Genomic DNA, 19,398 nt, shown 5'->3' with positions numbered 1-19,398 from the left:
CAATTGAGAGGTGGTCTTAAGAAATCCAATCAATATTGTTATTTTTGTTTTTTGAATAATAACAAATTGCAAATAGGACTACATTATTTGCTTTGCATGCTGTGTAATATAAGATCAATGTTTAAGATTAAGCATACTCCTAACTGCTTAGATAATATGTTTGGTGATACAGATAAAATGCTTTTACTGTATTGTATGAAAGAAAAAAAAAAACAGTTAAACCAATACTTTTAACTTGACAAACAGCCCACCAGCAAGAGCAAACATGCTTGACACGTCTACTGCTCCCTCCGGGACATTAAGTTGTGTAAACAATGTTCAGTATTTGCTTTCTGCTGCAAAGAAATCTTGTGTGATGCTAAAATAACACATAAGTGCATTGAAAGGGCAGAATGCTACTAGCACAACTCGGGAACAGCAGTGACCCCTACTGGCCATATATCAGGAACCACGTGAAGCAGTGTCCGTCCGTTAGTCTGCTTTCCAACGTTTGTTTTTTAACCCTTATTTTGATGTTCGGAATTGTTTTGATTCAATGTTGTGATGTCATACTTGGAGAATAAAACCCTGTAGTTTCTAAACATAGAATACTCGGGTCCTGGCATGACCCTGTTCAGCTGCGTGGATTCCCTGTGTAAATCATACACTACAGACCATATTGCTTGGGAGGCACAGGGGCTTTCATTTACAGTTTCCAACACTGTTCCCTATTAAGACTAATCAGGGTGTTAAGAAACACCGGCAAAGCTAGGCACTAGATGCAGTAAGAAAGTGACGTGGAAGGTAACTGGAAGACAATCAGGTTCTGTTTATAATTCCTTTGGTTTTCAGAAGTGAAACCCCCTGTATAAAGACACGACTCCAGCCCGCAGCGAGCTACTCAGCGTTTACCAGTCTGTATGAAGGAAGATGATGCATTTGACTTTCAATTAAAGGAAGCATTAGGGCCTCTGTGGGGCCTTTTAACAGGTAACTATGGCTTCAAACAGCACAGCGTATTTAGGAAACAGGAAACAAGTTAACTTAACACAGCACTGAAACCCCTCTGTGTACTCAAACACATTGACGGCTGGGCAAACAGACACTGTTTAAATAAGAAAAAAAAAAAAAAATCTATCATTTATTTTCCATCACAATGGACTAATAGAAATTCTGTCAAGCACAGTGCTTGCATTGTGTGCTCAGTTTGTAACTTATGACCCTCCTGTCTTCCACATCAACACTGAGCTTTAAGAGTAATACAAAGGCAAAACTGTAATTAACAACCTGAATGGAGCAACTTAGCAGACTGGCGGGTAATTCGGTACAAACCAAACAAATTTGCTGTAAATGGCTTTTGATTGTGGAAGCTGAGGTAACAGGCACTGAGCAAACTGTGCAGTGTGTGGGTCAAACACAGGCGAGGTGAATGCTGGTGGGATTGCCTGCTACTGGAATAGCACAGTAGAGAGGAGAGAAAATTGGAAGGAGCTGAAATAATAAACTTAGGCTGTGCAGGTATAAGTATGTCTGTTCATACTGTCAATTAGGCTGTTAGTTACGAGTCATGTCTAGAGTCACACAGGGACTAGTATTTATAGAAAATGTGCTTATTTGGCTTGGGGGCAGGGGGGACACCATGCTTTGAAACACTGCAGCCAAAGTTTGTACAACTTAAAACTAGAACAAATGTGCTTTACTCCAAGTTTATGTGTAGCTTTTGAGGGAATTGAGACAGATTTCTGTTAAAATTAGACGTGATGAGGGCACACATTTGAAGTATGTTCCAGATTTAATGAACAAATCTGCACATTTCCATTTGCCTGCACCGCTGTCACACTACCTGTTTCATTTCATTCTTTATTGTAATGAATGTTACATTATTCAAGAGGAAGACCAGACAGCAGCTATGGTTAAAGGGACATTAATTAGGAGAACCACATAATGAGACTTCTGCACTTTGAACCACCGTCGCGACTGGAGAAGGCCAAGCAGCAAGCCAGCCACTGCGACTCCCCTGGTACCCCTGGATGTCTACCCAGTCAACAGCAGAACCCCCTGCACAGGAATCTCAGTGGGTTAGGCTAAATGTTAATGCCAAGACTTGTACTGCTGCAGTGGTTGCAGGAGTATACATGCCTGTAGGGCTGCCAGAAGAACTTGGGAACAAGCAGATTTCAAGGAGGAAGCCACAACCACTTTAGCAGAAGCAATACAAACTGGGCTGCCTTCTATAAATGAGTTTCCAGTTTTACACAATTTGTATGCAAACTGCTGCTTTAGCATCTCTAAAACACGTTTCCATTACTCTGCCTTTACCCTTTTGAGCAACAGCACCGCACTCCCTTGAACACGTGAAGTATTTCAATCAAACTGCAATGATTTAATAACCAGAGGTCAAACCACCAGATCCATTGTGGAAAGACTGTTTTTCATTTTCCTTCCAAAACGTAGTCGCGTATTTGTCCTTAGGCCAACAGACAAGACAAGCATTTTAAAATAATGGCTAACCAATGTGTGAATTGATTTTTTTTTTCTTTTCAGTATATAAAAGGCCCCTGTGTGTGTTTATTTGCCCAACAAGTATAATCCCAGTGAAAGAGGGAGGGGGAAAAAACAACCTGTATTTACTTTGTGCAACATTTAACTACATTTATCACTAGGGTTTGGTGAATGAAAAGGGACCAATAGAAGGCAATGCCCTAAAGCAAACATGAAGGACATGCTGATAAGAAGGTATTTAAGCAGCCATTAGCAAGTGTTTGATTAAAAGAGCCGTAGAAAGCTGGGAGGCCATGTAATGTTTGTTTCATCAACAGCACTTAACAGACTCCCTGTTAGGGAGCGAACAAAGGCTAGGTGCTGTAAAATCAATATTTTCACAAGCAAAAGAAGTGACAAAGGTCCCAGTAGAATTTCAGGTCAACATTTATTTCATTATTATTTTTTTGTATTCTGGATACACCTCTGCAAGTGTAGCTGGTGTTGCAACTTCTTTCATGGAAAATATGATTCCCCTGAGGTCATTCCACTTAAATAAAACATGCAGCCAGAACTACTAATGCAGGAACATACAGTAATAAATACTGAAGTGTCAGCAAGATTGAGTATATGTTGCTGTCTCTCTTTGTAACATTACAAAGTGTTCAATACATACAATCAAAAGATTAAACAGTAAGCAGTTACTTGATGATACCTATAAAACCCGGAGCACTCCAGACCTCAAGGACCAGATTAATTATAGGAAGTTTTGAACACGTATATTACTACACTGCCTGTCGTCCATTCTTCTCTATATCTAGTTTAGACTAGAATGGTGGTTAAAAGGGTTTACTGCTGTTCAGTTTCTTTTACTAATGTTTTACACAATAATAACAATTTAAAAAATCTAATTAACGTGAAAATAATAAGGGGTAGCTTTAATTATTTGCAGACACGTGGATGTGTTCAGAGAATTATATAACAAGTTCCCACAGTGCAAAGGCATTCTTTTCTTCAAAAGCAATGAGAACAAAAAACATAGGCTATAAATAAAACCATGGTCAAGTGCTCTAAAATCTATTCTGCACTATAAAATAATATGAGCAACTTGCATGCAATTTTAGAGTAGTGTGATTTACTGCAGTCAGCTAGTGGTAAAGCAGTCTTGGCAAAATTTGCAATACAGTACTTATATCTAAGTTTCAAGCTGTTCTACATTCCTTATCCTGTATTGTATTTTATTAAGGTTTTAAGCTGGTCTGACTTCACATTTAAATGGCAACCTTTATTTTATAATTATGTTTTTTTTCTGTACCATTGGCGTCACTCTATTGACTTTGCAAATAGCAACTCCCTTACTGTTTACAGAGCTAATGTTGACACTGTGTCACAAACTATAAAGTCAACTTGATAAAAATGAATTACTGATTAAACTGGAAGTCATTTTTCACAAGTTACATTTGTAAATTGCCTGTTCACTTAAGATTGCTACTTATGCTCAATTTAAGACGCACGGCCATTAAAGGGTAGTACTGTAGCAGGTTTCAGAACAGTGTTTTTAACTGAAGATAAAGCACCACGACTTCCTAACATCAGTGGCAGTATGAAAGTTGAGCACCATAATGGAAAACGCTTATATGTGTAGCCCAAGAGGTCCATGTCCAGCTACATGAGATCCTAAAAACTGGGCCATCCTTCCAACACAAAATATTTAGCCCTGCCCTGCTGTCAGAGGGACCGTACAGTGAATAAACACACAGCAGCCAGCGGGTTAGCAGGTTAGGACATGAACACAACAAGCATCCTAACGGCTGTACAAAGGTCATAATCAAAAACAGCAGGGCACCCCACACAAGATGTGGAAATGCTTTCTGTGATACCACAAATACTGTAGCTGCAGCGAAACAACCACTCCACCCTCCCAGAGGTTGGACTGGATTAAAACCCAGGAACTTCTGGCTCCTATTCATACCACTTGACCAAACCCAAACCACTTTCCTTTTTTTTTAATTTTATAGAGCTATTTCACGATCCACAAAACTCAACTCTCAAGTAGCTGCACAACACTGCCCCCTAGAGCTGCAGGACTGCAAAAAAACAAAAAACAACTAAATGTCTTGTGTGGTATCCTAACGTGTTTTACATTAAAGGAAAATAAACAAAACAGACAAAAAGTACAATTCAAATGTTTATTTCTCGTTACTTATAATAGACGACATACCAGTCAAGTCTGTACTTGTTCCACGTTATAATTAAATACTGTTCCTGGGGAAACCCATTGTAAGAAACTACTAAGCAGGTACATCATCGTCATTATCATAAAATACAATAAGTGGCACAGAAATGCATGGGATATTATGATGGCTAATACGCTGTCCTTTTTCCCACTATATAATTAAGTAAACTCAATAAACAACCAGAGTTCATTAAACCAATGTAATTAGAATCTGAGGAGTATTGAATTATTGAGGAAAGCATTTCATTCGCTTGCAGACAACAGAATGTTCTGGTAAACTGGTTCAAAGTACATCAGGCTTGAAAAGAAAACAGTGTCAAGTCCCACTATACCGAAGTAATTTGTTTTCTGAAAATAGAGACAACCATGAGATGAACCTACCATGTTGTGGCATAAAGGAAAATGTCTGGTTCTCCATCAAACACTGCAGGTCACTCATTCTATCATGCAACATTAAAAAAATCAGTTTAGTTGCTTTAGGGATCTAATCAGTGAAACTGTGCACTGAAGGGACAGGTGTGTTTTAAAGTAATTCATTATTACATTTAAAATGTAAGGCTTTGTTTTAGGTTCAAAACATTTTAAATGTATTTGGATAACATCACCTGCAAATAAATAACATTAATTTCTTCAAGTTCATGTTAAAGCAGTGAATTTGACTAAACTACTGTATCCGCAATTATGGTTTGACCTTCATCCATCCTTAAAAGTGCATTGGCACCACCTGCTGTATGCAAAGTGTATTGCATTTTTGTCATAAAACAAGCCTGTTTCAGTGTGAATGAATCCTTGACTTCATATGAAAGCATTGGCCTCTACTGCTAAACCAAAACCAGGGACTGCAGTTGCAAAACATCCCAGAGACCTCATATTATAAGACCATATAATAACTGCCATGTGTCTGTAATGGTTTGAGAATGCTGGCAACTGAGCATTTAGTGGTTTCAGCTTTTAAGAAGTCAGCTTGAATAAATCAGACAGCAAAATGGAAACTTCAAATAACTACTGAAATAAAATGCCAAGAAAAATTAACAATATTGAATTCACTTTGCACATCTTTATCTTGGCCCAGTGACCTAATCTGTTATGTGTGCAAACAGCTGTAAGGTTATGATATGCCACCAGAAACAGAAAAAAATTACTGGAGACTAGATTGCAATGGTGTAGGCACCTGTCGTTACCCTAGATTTAGTTTTTACTTAAATATGGTAAATGCACTAAACAATAAACTGACTAATCACATTAGCAGGCATTCGTTTTATGATTAATTTTTGAAAGATTATATTAGGTTCTTAAATCAAACGCAGATAACTCATGAAGTCACATTTAGGATCAGAAGTTATGTACTTCCACAATATACAGGATTTAGTTATGGCAACAGGACACCCCTTCCACATGTTACATTTATTAATGGATTTTCCTACTTTTTTCCCTTTCAAATCTGGCAGATTAACCATGAGGAACTGTACCAGTAGAGCGACTCGGACGTATGGTACATTACTACAAATGAAAAGCCTTCTTTCAGATATGCAATCACCAGTCCCCACAGCAAGCAATCATGGAGTTTTAAAAACATTTCAACTGGACTTGGGAATGATCCATTTGTTTCAGATTTGATCCACTCCATCTAACTGAAGCAAATAAAAAGACAAGCAGAAAAAGTAGTAACAGTCATGCTCACCAGGCTGCAATTTGTCTGTTTGACACTTATATGTTTTGAATAGGATTATTAGGAGTTGAATGTGTGAATATTAAAACTACATTTGAACTCAATTTCAGCCACTATTGAGCGTTTTCCAAAAGGCATGATGCATCACCCGAGTGACTCAAATAACTTCTTCCACTGCAAATAGCCTCAATACACATTTACAACATGGTGGTGGAATTTAAACAAAACCCAAAGGCAAAGCGGAAGCCTGGATTCACAGGGTTTCACCAGGCCTGTTAGTGTGCGCTTCTGTTTGCCTGCCTAGTTTGCTTTTAACATTTCTCACTGACTGTCAGACCAAAGAACGCAGTGCAAACAGAGGTGCCCACATAAAATGCCAAGGTTTGTTAGCAGAGCAAATTGTGTGCTTAGCGGAGTCTTAAGAAATCTTTTCAGCATAAACAGTGCTGACTCAATGTGGTAAAGTAAAGAGAAGAATAATGAACAGACATAACCCAGGATCCCACAGGAATGTCAACTAACCCAACAGTAAAGTGGGAGCTAGCTAGCTTATATATATATATATATATATATATATATATATATATATATATATATATATATATATAGGCATAATACCACAGTACTGACATCAAAAAGTGATTATTCCTCTAGAGGAAAATATACTTGAACTTTGACCCATTCGACTCTGAGACCATCACTTTTCAATTCAAACAAAAAATGTCTCGTTTTCAATCACTTGACAACACCCACAGTACTGAAATCTTAATTAATGATCAACAAAATGAGATTATAAAAAAAAAAAAAAAAGCTGGTACATCTGTATCTCAGAAAACGGATGACGACACAGAACGCCCGTACAGCACTGAAACACTAAGTTTAAAAAAACTAACGGTACTGCTGAACCTCGTCTTCTTTAATATTAGCATCACAAGGGTATCCATGTATTATAAAAAAATAATAGATGGGCCTCTAGTGAGTTACAGGAAAATAATTCCATCTCCGGTTTCTGTGACAGTTTATAAATTACTCAACCTTCAGTCTCGTAATTTACGACGTCAAAGAAACCCTCGATGAAATTATTTTCCTGTAACTCACTGAAGCCCATCTATTATTATATCTATATATATATATATATCTATCTATATATCTATATCTATATCTATATCTATATCTATATATATATATACATATATATACACACACAGCCAAGCTTGAGCTAAAACCTGGGAAAATTGATCTCATTCAGCACTCCAAGGTTGTGGTTTTAGTTGGTTTATTTATTTACATACCATAGCTTGTTTCACCTGGATTTGTCCTAGAATTCAGATAAACCATGCTAATGTTAGCCCACACAGGTATTGGTGGTCTTAAAATAAATAAATTAACCAACACAAGGGAAGCTAAATGACATCACTAATGTAATTTGCAGTGACAGATGAAAGCTCAACACACCCAGCAGCTCTGTGGAAGCAGTTAACTTTCATTTTGGTTTCTGATTTTTTTTCTGGACACACATTCAAAAATGATTGGTCGGTCCATAATTACATTTAAATAAAAAACAAAAAAAATGGACCAAACTACTTATTTATTGCAGACATTAAATTCTCTCACTTTCGAACATTAACAGAACCACATTTACAAGATGGTACCAGTCCCTAGTATTTATGCAATTGTATAAAATGCAGCCAAAAAAGCTCTAGACCATGGATTTTACTCATACCATAGTATGTCTGCAGCATAAACAGAAAACTGTATGGGAATATGAAATGCTTAAAAAAAAAAAACTAAAGTGCTTTTTAAAGCATAATAAATAGCAGCATCTTAAGGGAAATTAAAATGAAAAAAAAAACAACTTAGTGTTCAACATTAAATCAAAAAGACAAGGAAAAAGTGAAGTTTCTAAACTTTCTTCTAATAAAGTATTGATGTTTTTATAAAGCCTGTAGAACACCTGGTATAGAATTACTTCTGCAATAAAAAGACTGCAGGAGTAGTAGTACACCAGAAACAGCATGTTTTACTAACTGAATTCTTGCACCAATTTAAAACAGGCTGTAAAATTATTCATACATATACATATATAGGCGCACATGAAAAGAAGAGCCATCTCAGGGACAGACTGTACAAGTTATACGCAACTAAATAAATGGTGTGCACAAGTTAAAAAAAGCATTATTTACTTCAGAGGTTTGTGTTCATTTGGGGATGTGTAAACTTAACCAAAAAATACAAACACATAACACTGTTCATCATGATTTAAAATCGAACATTTGGCTTTGTCCCTTTGAAGGCAGCGAGAAAGAATAAAAACACAAAAATAAAAAAGTCTCCATTAGGGCTTTCTGCGCCTGCAGGGAAGAGGGAAAAACACATTTAAATAATATTTTAATTTAGAAACTGAACAATGCCACAAAAAACAAAACAAAACAAAGGCAGTGTATTATGCTCTGAGTTAAACAGTCTTGATAACCAAACAAACTTACTTAGGCTGGCCATGGTGCTGGTATCCAGGTCCAAGATTAGAACCTGCCCTCATCTCTACAGCTACAGAACACTGAAGAAAAACAAAGTTAGTGCTAAAACTGTTTCAACAGAACATTTCATATTAGATTCTTACCCGATATAGCAACATGTTTACCAAGCAGCACTGAACTTACCCTCGTCTCAACATCTGTCCATTCACTCTCTGTGGTTTCTTCCTGCTGCACAGGGGCGTTACCAGAGGACCTCCTTTTCCGGCTTGAGGAATAAGAACACATTTCATTAAATATATACACATTTTTATGAATTTTTTTAGATGTTTCACAATACACCCAAAAGGAATACAAACTTTGTACTAGAAGTTGGGGACTCCTGCTTTAATGTTTCTATGTCTGTGAACTGGACCGATTGTCCTCCCCCTCTTGTCTTGAACACTTCTCCCTGAAAGAAGAAAAAAAAAAAAAAAAAAAGGCTTGCAAATCAGAAGTGATACAGACATGGTCATCATTTGCTAATGTTTCCAAACGTACCACTGCTCACCTTGAGTCTCCTGCAGCCTATTTTGTTTGGAATTGTATTAAAATCTAGGATTTGTTGAGTTTAACCAGGTGTCATAAAAAAATAAATAAATTAAATCACTGGTACAAAATTTGAAACTTTAAACACAACTGCTAAGACTTCCATCTCAAGTAGTTATTAATGTCAAATTGAGTTAAGCAAATCATAAAAAAAAATAATACTACAATACAAATTAACATACATGCACATACTGCAATTCCAAAGACAAATGATCTTTATCAAACGTCAACAGAATGTAACTTTTTGGAAGCGTTAACGTATTAAAAACAGAGCTCTACTTAGGGAGAAAAATCAAAGCACACAATCAAAAACACACCCTTTACCTTAATAAGTTTTGTTTTAATCTCCCCATCCGATGCCAGCTCCTGGTGTGTCAGCATGTATTTGTCACATTTTGACAAAGCTTTTTCATTGGGAACTGACACCTTGATTGCATTGGGTACATGTGGCTGCATGACTGTATCTAGCTCCAAATTACTGGCTGGTTTATGATCTACCCATCTCTCCCCACCCGCGGAGCGTGAGCGCCTGTGTCGGGGCTGAACTGGTGGTGCATTCTATACAAATTAAAACAGTAAAGCAACAAAATCATGAGATATTATAAAACTACTAAATTATGTTCAAGCGCATACAGAGATGAACATTTAAAAAAAATAAAAATAAACAAAGCACATTGCTGATCAGGCCTAGAAAACATCATGCAAGGTATTTGGATTTACTGATTCAAACCCATCCGATTAGAGCAGAACCATAGAAAAGACAGCATTAAAAATAACCTTTAATTTGACCTTGGCTATTTGACTTCAGTGATATCCAGGTTATTGTAACGAGAAAGCAGAAAGATCGATTTGTTAAGGAGAAAGAGGTAATGTTAAAATAGAATATGAAATAGCCCAAGTTAATTTTTTTTTTCTTACACTACTTTTATTAGGCTGTGTAGCTAGGTTGATTTTATATTTAAAGTGTACAACTAGTCAAGTTGAACCCGTCGCCATGAGCTTGGGACAAACAAAACTGTTGTGGTGGTCAATTGGCGATCTGTGGTGACCAATAGGTTGGGTGTTATAGCTCAATTACTTTAATAAGTAGCATTACTGTATAAAAATCAAGACATGAGGAGTCAGCTATGTCATATGCCTACACCACTAACCATGTGGAAACAGTCTTCCTCTAAGTCTACAGCTCTGTGCTGTTGAATGGGAACCTCAGTGTCTCCTGTCCTGTAAAAGCCTTGCCTCCTGTTCTGATTGCTGTTATTCCTATATTCTGTGAGCTCCTGCTGTCTAGTCCTATGATCAGGTGAATCGTAAACTTGTCTAGGAGCCTGGGGAACTCTCTGTTCCCACTCTGCAATATAGGAGGCTACCGACAGACTGCTGAAGGGAGGCTGGCCCCGCCTGACCAGGTGAGAGGAAGAGACAGGAGCCTGGCTGTGGAGGGGGAGCTGAGGAACAAAATGATGAGGACACTGCACAAACAGGAGACCCAGTTAGTAAATGTGGAAACTTAGTGCACAGACAATAAAAAAGTACCAAGCTTCAAGTGCAAAGGCAATTCAACATTTTTCTTCTCGCCCTACTCCCTATTCCATATTTAAAATGTTAACCCATAATTTAAAATGATTTAATAAATTATAGGTGAGATCAGGGATTTAATTGCCCCTCATCTGTATTATAAGTAAACAGGTTACAATAGGGTTTTGATAACATTGTGTATCAAAAAGGTGACAAATTGGTATAAAAACCAACGTACAGGTACAGGCGACGGAGACACTGATCTTTTCTTAACCATGTCCTTCTCCCTGGATGGTCTCTCTGGCTTTTCAGGCCTTTCAGATCTCTCTGGTCGCTCTGGTCTCTCGCTCTTGCTTTCGGTTACAATGGCTTTGAGCTGCTTCAGCTTTTCATCTTTCACCCACAATTTGTTCTGCATCTCCATCTGTTTCGCAGCCACACGTCTCTCCTGGAGTTAATGCAACAGTAAATAAATTCAGAACATTAATGTAAAAAAAAAAAAAATTCACCAGAATACTTCTAATTGAACCACAGAAGACAACAGGCTGTTTTTTAATTTATGTACATGATTGCATTACTTTGATTACCCACTTCCAAAAAATCAACTGCAAATCACTATACTAATCAAGCTCATCCAGAAATCAACACAGATGTAAAATTTTAAAAAGTTGTTTTTAGGACTCCTATGGTTCAAAGGTAGTAGATAAATGCAGCTGGAAGTAGTGAAGTTCCCCCTACTTAAATAGCACATGCACTACAGGATGCTACTAAGTTTACACTTACACATTCCTTCTCCCATTTCATCTTTGTATTAGACACCACTCCTTGCATCCTTGCTTCCATTCGACGTTTCTCTGATAACTCTCGCTGCAATTTCTGGTCCTTTGTCTCCAACTCTTGTTGTAAGGAACGCTTATCCACTTCATAAATATTAGTTGTTTTCTGCAAAATGTCAATCTAAAAAAACAAACAAGCATTCAATTAGTGTTACAAGATAACCCTGTCTTATACAGCAGGTGAAATTATTTTTTTATTCTCATTTCTTAATTTGTATATTTTGCTAAGCAAATGCAGTGTTTGAAAAAGGGATCGAATTGATTTCAATAAAAGTATAAAGATAAGAAGTTATACCTTATATTCTAGGGTTTTGACCTTCTTCTCAAGTCGATCAACCTCAGACTTCTGTCCCGTGATAATCCTATCCCTGTCACCCAGCTTTCCTCTCTGCTCCTGGATGAAGTTGTCCTTGGCCATTAGGGTACCATCAAACTCCTGGAGCATAGATTTAAACGACCCAGCTGCAAAATAACCAAGTTTTTGTCAAATACAGCATTAGCTCTAAAGAACTCTAGGAGACTACCAGTTCAACAAATTAAAAAAAAAAAAAAACCAAAACACACGCATTTAAAAAATACATTATATTGTAATACTAAACTTATGCAAAAATAGGCCTGCTCACCTGTTTTATCAAGCTCATCTATCATCATCTGCCTTATTCTGTGTCGTTTCTCCAGGCATTCAATCAGTCTGGGCAAGGTTTGGTCGTCATTAACATCCACAAGATTACAAGGAGGCAGAGGCGGTAAGCTCTGTATAAGAATCTCAATGGTTGAAGGGTTTTCTAAATCTGTACATTTGATTGATGGGAAAAAAAATGGTTCTCATGCCACCACTTAACACAAACCATTTTGCAATGCCATTTGACAAACTTCTTCAATTGATTTTTACCTCCATTAACTGGGCCTCCACGCTCCTCCAGCTTGCGTGTCAACTCTTCCTTGAAGGCCTGGTTTCTGTTCCTGCGCCCTGGCGTGAGGCCACAGATAGGCCTGTCAACAGGCCTGGCAACTTCCACTTCCTGAGTCATCTCAGCAAACCTCATCACCAGCTAACAGAAACAGGGAGGAAAACAAACCTCATCACCAGCTAATGGAGCAACTAGACATGTTGAGTAGCTGCATTCTTAAATCGTATTTATGTTTTAATTAGGGCTGTTCAGATTAATGGCATTATAGGGTTAAAAAAGTAACCGACACGTGGGAAATTACACTCGTCAGAAACAATGTGGAGACAGTTGGAGAGAACAGAAAATGGAGGGTTACGAACCATTAAAGGAAAACTCAAATCTAGTTTGGGGTATAAATTAGACTGAAGGAAAAATCATTGGAAAAGATTTGCAAGCAAAGATTTTTGTACAAGGCGAGTGAGTAGTCGTATCGTTTGCAGTCATCCTACGTTACTTTAACCATTTGAATTGGTCATCCTATTACTACAAACTGCATATTAGCAGATTGATAAACATAACACTGTAGATGGCTACTAACATTTATTTAGCCCTTGCATCCCTGTGAATACGTACAACAGGATTTTAAAAGGACTTTTTTTTCAATATTATTTCAGAGAACACAAGTGTAAATAAATTTATGGGCTTTCATTTACCAGTAGACTTACACACATCATTTGTTTAAAAAAAAAAATAAAAAATTAAAATGTCCTTGATATCTAATTTGTCAACAGAAACAGAATTACTATGCAGGACAGACGCTACAAAATCGTTACCTTTATTAAAAATGTGCACGGATTAATCAACTAATGTCCATAAATTAACCGATCAAATTCATCAAGCGACAACCCTAGATTGAATTGGATGTAGCGACAGTTGCAGCAAGACAGTGACCTAACAAACACACCAATCTTACCATAGTTTCTTCGTAATCGTCTGCTTTAGGATTGACACAAACAATCATTCTCACTTTTCCTTCCCCATCAAAATAGTTCTTAAATAGATGAGTCACTTTAGAATCTCTGTACGGTACCATCTACAGAAAAAAAAAATGAAAAAAAGTTTAACCTGGCTTTGAAAACAACTTTTTGGTTAAATTACATTTATTTGCTTACATTACCAACCTTATTTGTTCCATACATCTGGTTCTCTCTTAAAACTTCCATACATGTTCTAAGAGTCATCAGGGACTGGTTTATGTTCCCTATAAAACAGAGAAGATGCCATAAAGCACTGAAAATGTCAATACCGGTATTCAATTATCAAAAGCTACCAATACCGCACCTGCCTCTCGCAGTCGGCTCCCTTCAGCTCGCGTTCTGCTTGTTCTTTCACTTCCAGCCAGATCAACCAGGCAAAGCTGACTCACACTGATCTGATCTTTATCCTGACAACAAAAAATACAGTGCTAATCAAACATTTATTTTCATTATACATAATGTATATGAACACACACACACATAAACCAGCAGGATCCTTTTGAAAAAAAATGTTGAGTGCGACTATGAATGTCCCAACGGAAACTTTTTTGGTAAGCCATTAAAACAATGTTTGGCTCAGATTTTTGTATTGCTGTAGAGTCTCTACCATATTATATATACTGTAATATATATATATATATATATATATATATATATATATATATATATATATATATATATATATATATATATATATATATATATATATATCAATTATGTTTATGTTTAAACAACTTAAATGTGATGGAGAATCTGGATTTTCATTATCCAGAATAAAGACTATTCAACTTTCTACCTGCAGAACATTGTCTCCATCTGCATCCAAAGGCGCTTGAGCCAGTTTGATGATGAATACACTGTGAGAACGACTGGATTCTCGGTTTAACTGAGTGTTGGCAATACGCCTCTTCTTCTGACCTGCAGAGCAGAAAGAGCGTTTAGACATTTGTGTTTAATAAATAAAACTAAAGCATTACTACAAATATATCACGTGCTACAGTAGTAATGTAGTCCTAGCATACTACTGTAGATTTGAAAAACACTGAAATTAAACCAATACAACCGTCAATAAAAAAAATGGATAAGGAAGCAGTCCAATTCCAGCAACAGCCTACCTTTCCAGAAAACCTCAAATGCTTCTACTGTCGATTTCACCTCTACTTCTGTACAGCCAGCCACATACATATTATGGTTTTGATCTTCCCTGAGAATTTTAGATTGAGGAGGTCTGCAAAATGCATAGGAGAATTAGAGAAGTAAGACTGCACTGAAGATACAAATAGGTGAACATAAACTTGGTTAATGTTTCTAGCTGGGTACAAATTAAATGGCATCTTTAAAAAAAATAATAATAATAATAAAGACTACAAAAGCATTTAGTTGCCTCTTTTGAAACATATTGTGAAAGCTGGATTACATGCAGATCAAGGTCAATCGTGCCTTTCGCTTCAGCAGTTTAATATAAGTGTCACTTTCAGCCAGATGGGTAAAAACAAAAGCAAACTGCAAATAAGCTTCTTGTAATTGCACAGTACAATTGAAAGGTGTAATTTCTATGCAAGCTTTATACAGCACAATACAAAGTCATTCTAATTATGAGTCAAGCTTGAGCGCCAACAGCTACTGTACCAATACACAAAAAGCAACAATTAAAAGAAAAAAGGAGACAGCAAAGTGGAATAAGTCAACACAAGCTGCTATTATTCTCTACAGCTATAGGTTCACACACTGGCCACGTACATGAACTCAGTGCTCCGCACAGGAGTGCCGCACCCGTTCCACCTAATAAAGAAAATAGGGTAAATTAAGTGCTAAACAATCTAATTCTAAAACTTGCAAACTTGTACACCCCCCCCAAGTGAGAATTCATGAATGTTTAATGTTTTGCGTTTTGTGAGCTTGCGTTAACTTATTGAGATTACAGGATTTAAATGTTCATTAAGATAACAGCAAAAGGGCAATTAACCATTTTAGGTAATATGCCAGAAAGACCACATGACAATCCTGTACATATCATAAAAATATGTATATACCTTCATGAACAAAGCCTCTGGGAAACATGAAGCCCTATCATTTGCTACAATAAAATATCTTCCTCAAATTACTCTAGACAAGAGATAGATTTGACCAACAATGCACTCCAACTGTCGACACAAGCTGAAAGTCTAATTCACCATTAACATAGCACTGTAAAATGGCTAGAAAAGCTAACAATTAAGACAACTTTTAGTCAGTTAACTTCAGTTCTACTGTTCTCATTGTAGTTTTTATTCTGTCACCACTATATGGATTGATTCTAAATCCAAGGAATGTTATCTTTCAGGGGTGATACCGACAATAGCACTGTGCAAAGCAGAAACAGACACCCGTAACAGAAAACATCCCAGTAGATACTTGTGTAAATAACTGGAACGTTTTAACCAGGACACTTACAGCGTACATGAAAAACAAACTCGTATATCCCCTCTACATTTAATAAAGTTGGTTACTCACATTTTTAAAGCAAGCTGAATAATTGTTTAGTACTTACTTTGGCCTTATTGGATCATATGGGACTTCCTCTAGGAGATCATAGATGTAATTATTATAGATTTCTATGTATGAAACAAAAACACTGTAGACACTGTCTTCATCGACACCCTCTGCCTTGCAAGTATCTTCTACATTGATCATGTCAGCAAACTCTGGATCTGGTCTTTGCCTAGAATAGAAACAAATGTTAAAGTCGTGGGGGTATTTTTAAAGTACAGGTTTACGTCCATCAGCAATGAATTACGGTGCTGTGCAGTGTATGCAATAGAATTCAAACCAGATTCAACCCGGTGAAAAACAAACACTGCACAAGTGCAACTCCCCCAAAATCTATTCAAAGGCTTAACGCTACCTAGAAGGAGTCTTGGGTGCAGATGTTTGGCTCTCTCTTTTTTGCCTTTCTAACAAAGCATCAACTGAAGTCTGAATCTCCATGCCATTTTTGTCATCTGGCTTGAAAACCTAAAGCAGAAACATATTAGAAATCTCATTTATACTGTCCTTTAAAATAAAATAAAAGGTAAACCTTGCCAATGTACTTACATATCGCTTTGCCTGATAAGGACCTATACTATTGAAAATCATATCCAAAGAGCGGGGAAGAAGACCCCCTTCCCCAGGAGAGCCAGTCATCGTATGAGTTTTCCCGCTGCCTGTCACACCATACGTGAAAAGCAAACCTAAAAGAAATAGTAATGAAAATGAAAATGCTTTGGCTTGCTAGATTTAAACTTTCAGCAGGTTTGCACTAATAGGCAGACAACATGGTATTTTATTCCACTGCCGGCGTTTATTTTAAACATCAAACCAGTTTAGATAATGTTGCAAGCTCCTTACCATTTTTACAATGAATGACATCATCAACAAGTGGTTTTGCCACGTTGTCAAACAGTTCAAGCTGAGATATGTTCTGTCCAAACACATTCTTGAAGGAATACTGCGTCTACAAGAGTTAAAGTTAAAAACGTTTGTGTCCAACACAATCAACAACATTGCAAAGTTAACCCATTCCTGTTACCTCTCTCACTCCATATTGTCCTTTCCCAGTGCAGGCAAAACAATTGTGTGGCAAATCAAATATCACCATTAAGCCATACGAATCATTATGCACAGGTCATGCTTGACCAAGATCAGCAGTCCAAATTATAAAAGTAACGGTCCCACTCAAACCATATTATTAACTGATGGATTTGTGCTTGTTTGTTTGTTTGTTTGTTTTCCACTTCACCATGTACTAGTTGAAGATGCAAATACAGTTACCTCTTTGAACTCTCCATTCCTGTTAACTTTGCTCCCTTCTGGAGGGTGCAGTTGTATTGTTGTTTCGCTGATCACCTCGATACAGCATTCCTGGTCCTCTGAGCCAAGCGGGCGGACCCGGCAGTACACCTGAATCAATCATACAGTTCACAATATAAATACACAAAAGGCTTTAAAAAAAAAAAAGTTACACATTATTTGTTTATTATATTTTCTCATCAACTTACACCAACTGGATCTTTAAGGTTGCTGTTATTGGGTGGTTTCTTAAGGGCAGGTCTTCTGGGTGTTTTACCCCTCCTGGAGGAGGGGGGGGAAAAAAATCAGAAATTATAACCTCACCACTTGAGGAAAGTTAAGCTACTGCAAAACGTTGTGGTGGCATGTGTTCGCATCTGAATACTTTGTTATAATGAGGAAACAAACTTCACAATAAGATTCCTGCAACTGGCACTACGTATTTCCTAATTTTAAACAATGTTATTTTGTTAGGATATCGACTATAGCATGCCAGTAATTTTAATAATATTCTTTTTATTATTCTGTCGTTCAGAATTACGAATAGTTCGCGAGATAAATGTCTCTCTATACGTTTACACAGGACTTGTGTTAATACCACACATTAGAAATGTACTCAGTACTCACGGGACAAATACAAATAAAAATGTCTGCTTTTTCAAAGAACAAACTTGTTTCCATTTAGTTTGTTATACTGCACCTACATGTCCCTGCTTATGACACCACACTCCCTTTCGCACAATTAGAATAAATCATGAGCAGAATCTTTATAGATTTATTTGAACAGAAAACTGTAAGTTTGCAAACAGAGTTCGACACAGTACCATTTTCAAAGGACAATTGTTTAATGCCGTGTTACAGCTTGCTTTGTTTGTTTGTTTTTTTAATGAGAAACGCAACTTAAACCCAAACATGTCCGACTCCAAACTGGCTGAACAACAAATGAGCTTACCGATACAAAAGTTGGTAGAATATTAGTTATTTAGGCCCACTAAACGACAGTGTGTGTTTTACAGTCTATTATGTAAAGGTCACCTGTAAGGTTTATATTGCGCTAATAATTGCCACTCCCGACACTAAATTAAAACTCCCTTGGTAACGATTCCCTCACAATGCACAGGCCGGACACGCTCACGTCGGCTGCGCCACACTATCACTCGAGAAGCATCGTTACAGATGTATTTGTATCGTCCACATTAGCAGCGCGTACTGTGTCTGTACATTTATAAATACTCACGCCTGTCTAATCATGTCGAACGCGGCGTTGTTTTCCTTTCAGACTCCTCCAAATCAACAAGCTGCTTCACTTCCACTTCACTCAGTCCCCGATTCAAACTTTCCCTCCGGTTCGAGGACAAAAGTATTTTTTCAAATCTCGCCAATCACCAAGAGGATGACGTTATACCTCCCGGAAGTTGCGTTCGACAGCTCTTGGTGGTTGGCTGCTTTTGCTGCCCATCAATCGTGCGGTTCCACAGGAGGTCTTCCCGCAGCGGTTGCGCGCTGAGGAGGCTCTGGAATGAGAGGAGTCCTGCTCATCTGAACACACCTTATAAGGAGTACAGACAGTACAGGGGTGCCCCGATAACCGGGGAAGTTAGGGGCTCCCTTCAAAGTTATTTCGCGTGTGTAACTAAACCGTGCAACTTGGCTGAGGCTGTGTAGGATGTTCTGTGATAGTAGGTTTAACGAGGTTAAATATTATTATTATTATTAGTAGTAGTAGTAGTCGTAGTAGTGGTAGTAGTAGTATTGTTGTATTATTTTAATTTTGCATTGAATGGAATTGCATTACTTTTTTTTTTGATAAAAATTGAAAATTTGTTATAAGAACGTCTGCAGCAAACCAGTGACAAAAATGATTACATGAAGACATTTTGCTA

The 19,398-nt window shown here is 37.3% G+C and overlaps 1 protein-coding gene across 3 annotated transcripts; it reads right to left on the bottom strand.

The window, feature by feature from the left end:
• Positions 1-7,936: 7,936 nt before the first annotated feature.
• On the bottom strand, positions 7,937-19,008 carry LOC117963094 (kinesin-like protein KIF23). Of its 3 annotated transcripts, XM_058995492.1 has the most exons (23): positions 18,753-19,008; positions 17,725-17,797; positions 17,498-17,626; positions 17,075-17,180; positions 16,781-16,917; positions 16,590-16,699; positions 16,236-16,406; positions 15,446-15,487; positions 14,821-14,933; positions 14,502-14,623; positions 14,010-14,112; positions 13,850-13,929; positions 13,642-13,761; positions 12,671-12,830; positions 12,402-12,569; positions 12,074-12,240; positions 11,726-11,899; positions 11,181-11,390; positions 9,752-9,985; positions 9,199-9,290; positions 9,026-9,107; positions 8,852-8,922; positions 7,937-8,716 (listed from the first exon to the last, which is right to left on the bottom strand). In XM_058995492.1, exons 1-23 carry the CDS (start codon positions 18,764-18,766, stop codon positions 8,701-8,703), a joined length of 2,694 nt encoding a protein of 897 aa, XP_058851475.1. In that variant the 5' UTR covers positions 18,767-19,008; the 3' UTR covers positions 7,937-8,700. The 3 variants fall into 3 exon arrangements, with proteins under 3 accessions (XP_058851475.1, XP_058851478.1, XP_058851477.1); XM_058995495.1 differs by lacking the exon at positions 9,752-9,985; XM_058995494.1 differs by lacking the exon at positions 15,446-15,487 and having other exon boundaries at positions 18,753-19,006.
• Between the last annotated feature and the right edge of the window lie 390 nt (positions 19,009-19,398).

Source organism: Acipenser ruthenus, chromosome 21 (genome assembly GCF_902713425.1).
Source record: "Acipenser ruthenus chromosome 21, fAciRut3.2 maternal haplotype, whole genome shotgun sequence".
In the NCBI taxonomy this organism is placed as follows: Eukaryota; Metazoa; Chordata; class Actinopteri; order Acipenseriformes; family Acipenseridae; genus Acipenser; species Acipenser ruthenus.
This window is presented reverse-complemented; position numbering and strand designations above follow the sequence as displayed.

What these genes read in the sequence shown, in the direction of transcription:
- LOC117963094 (XM_058995492.1), bottom strand. An exon ending in GGAATGGAGAGTTCAAAGAG is followed by an intron (nt 17,181 to 17,497) that starts GTAACTGTATTT and finishes TAACTCTTGTAG; the next exon opens with ACGCAGTATTCCTTCAAGAA. An exon ending in TTAAAACAAAACTTATTAAG is followed by an intron (nt 9,291 to 9,751) that starts GTAAAGGGTGTG and finishes TTCTTCTTTCAG; the next exon opens with GGAGAAGTGTTCAAGACAAG.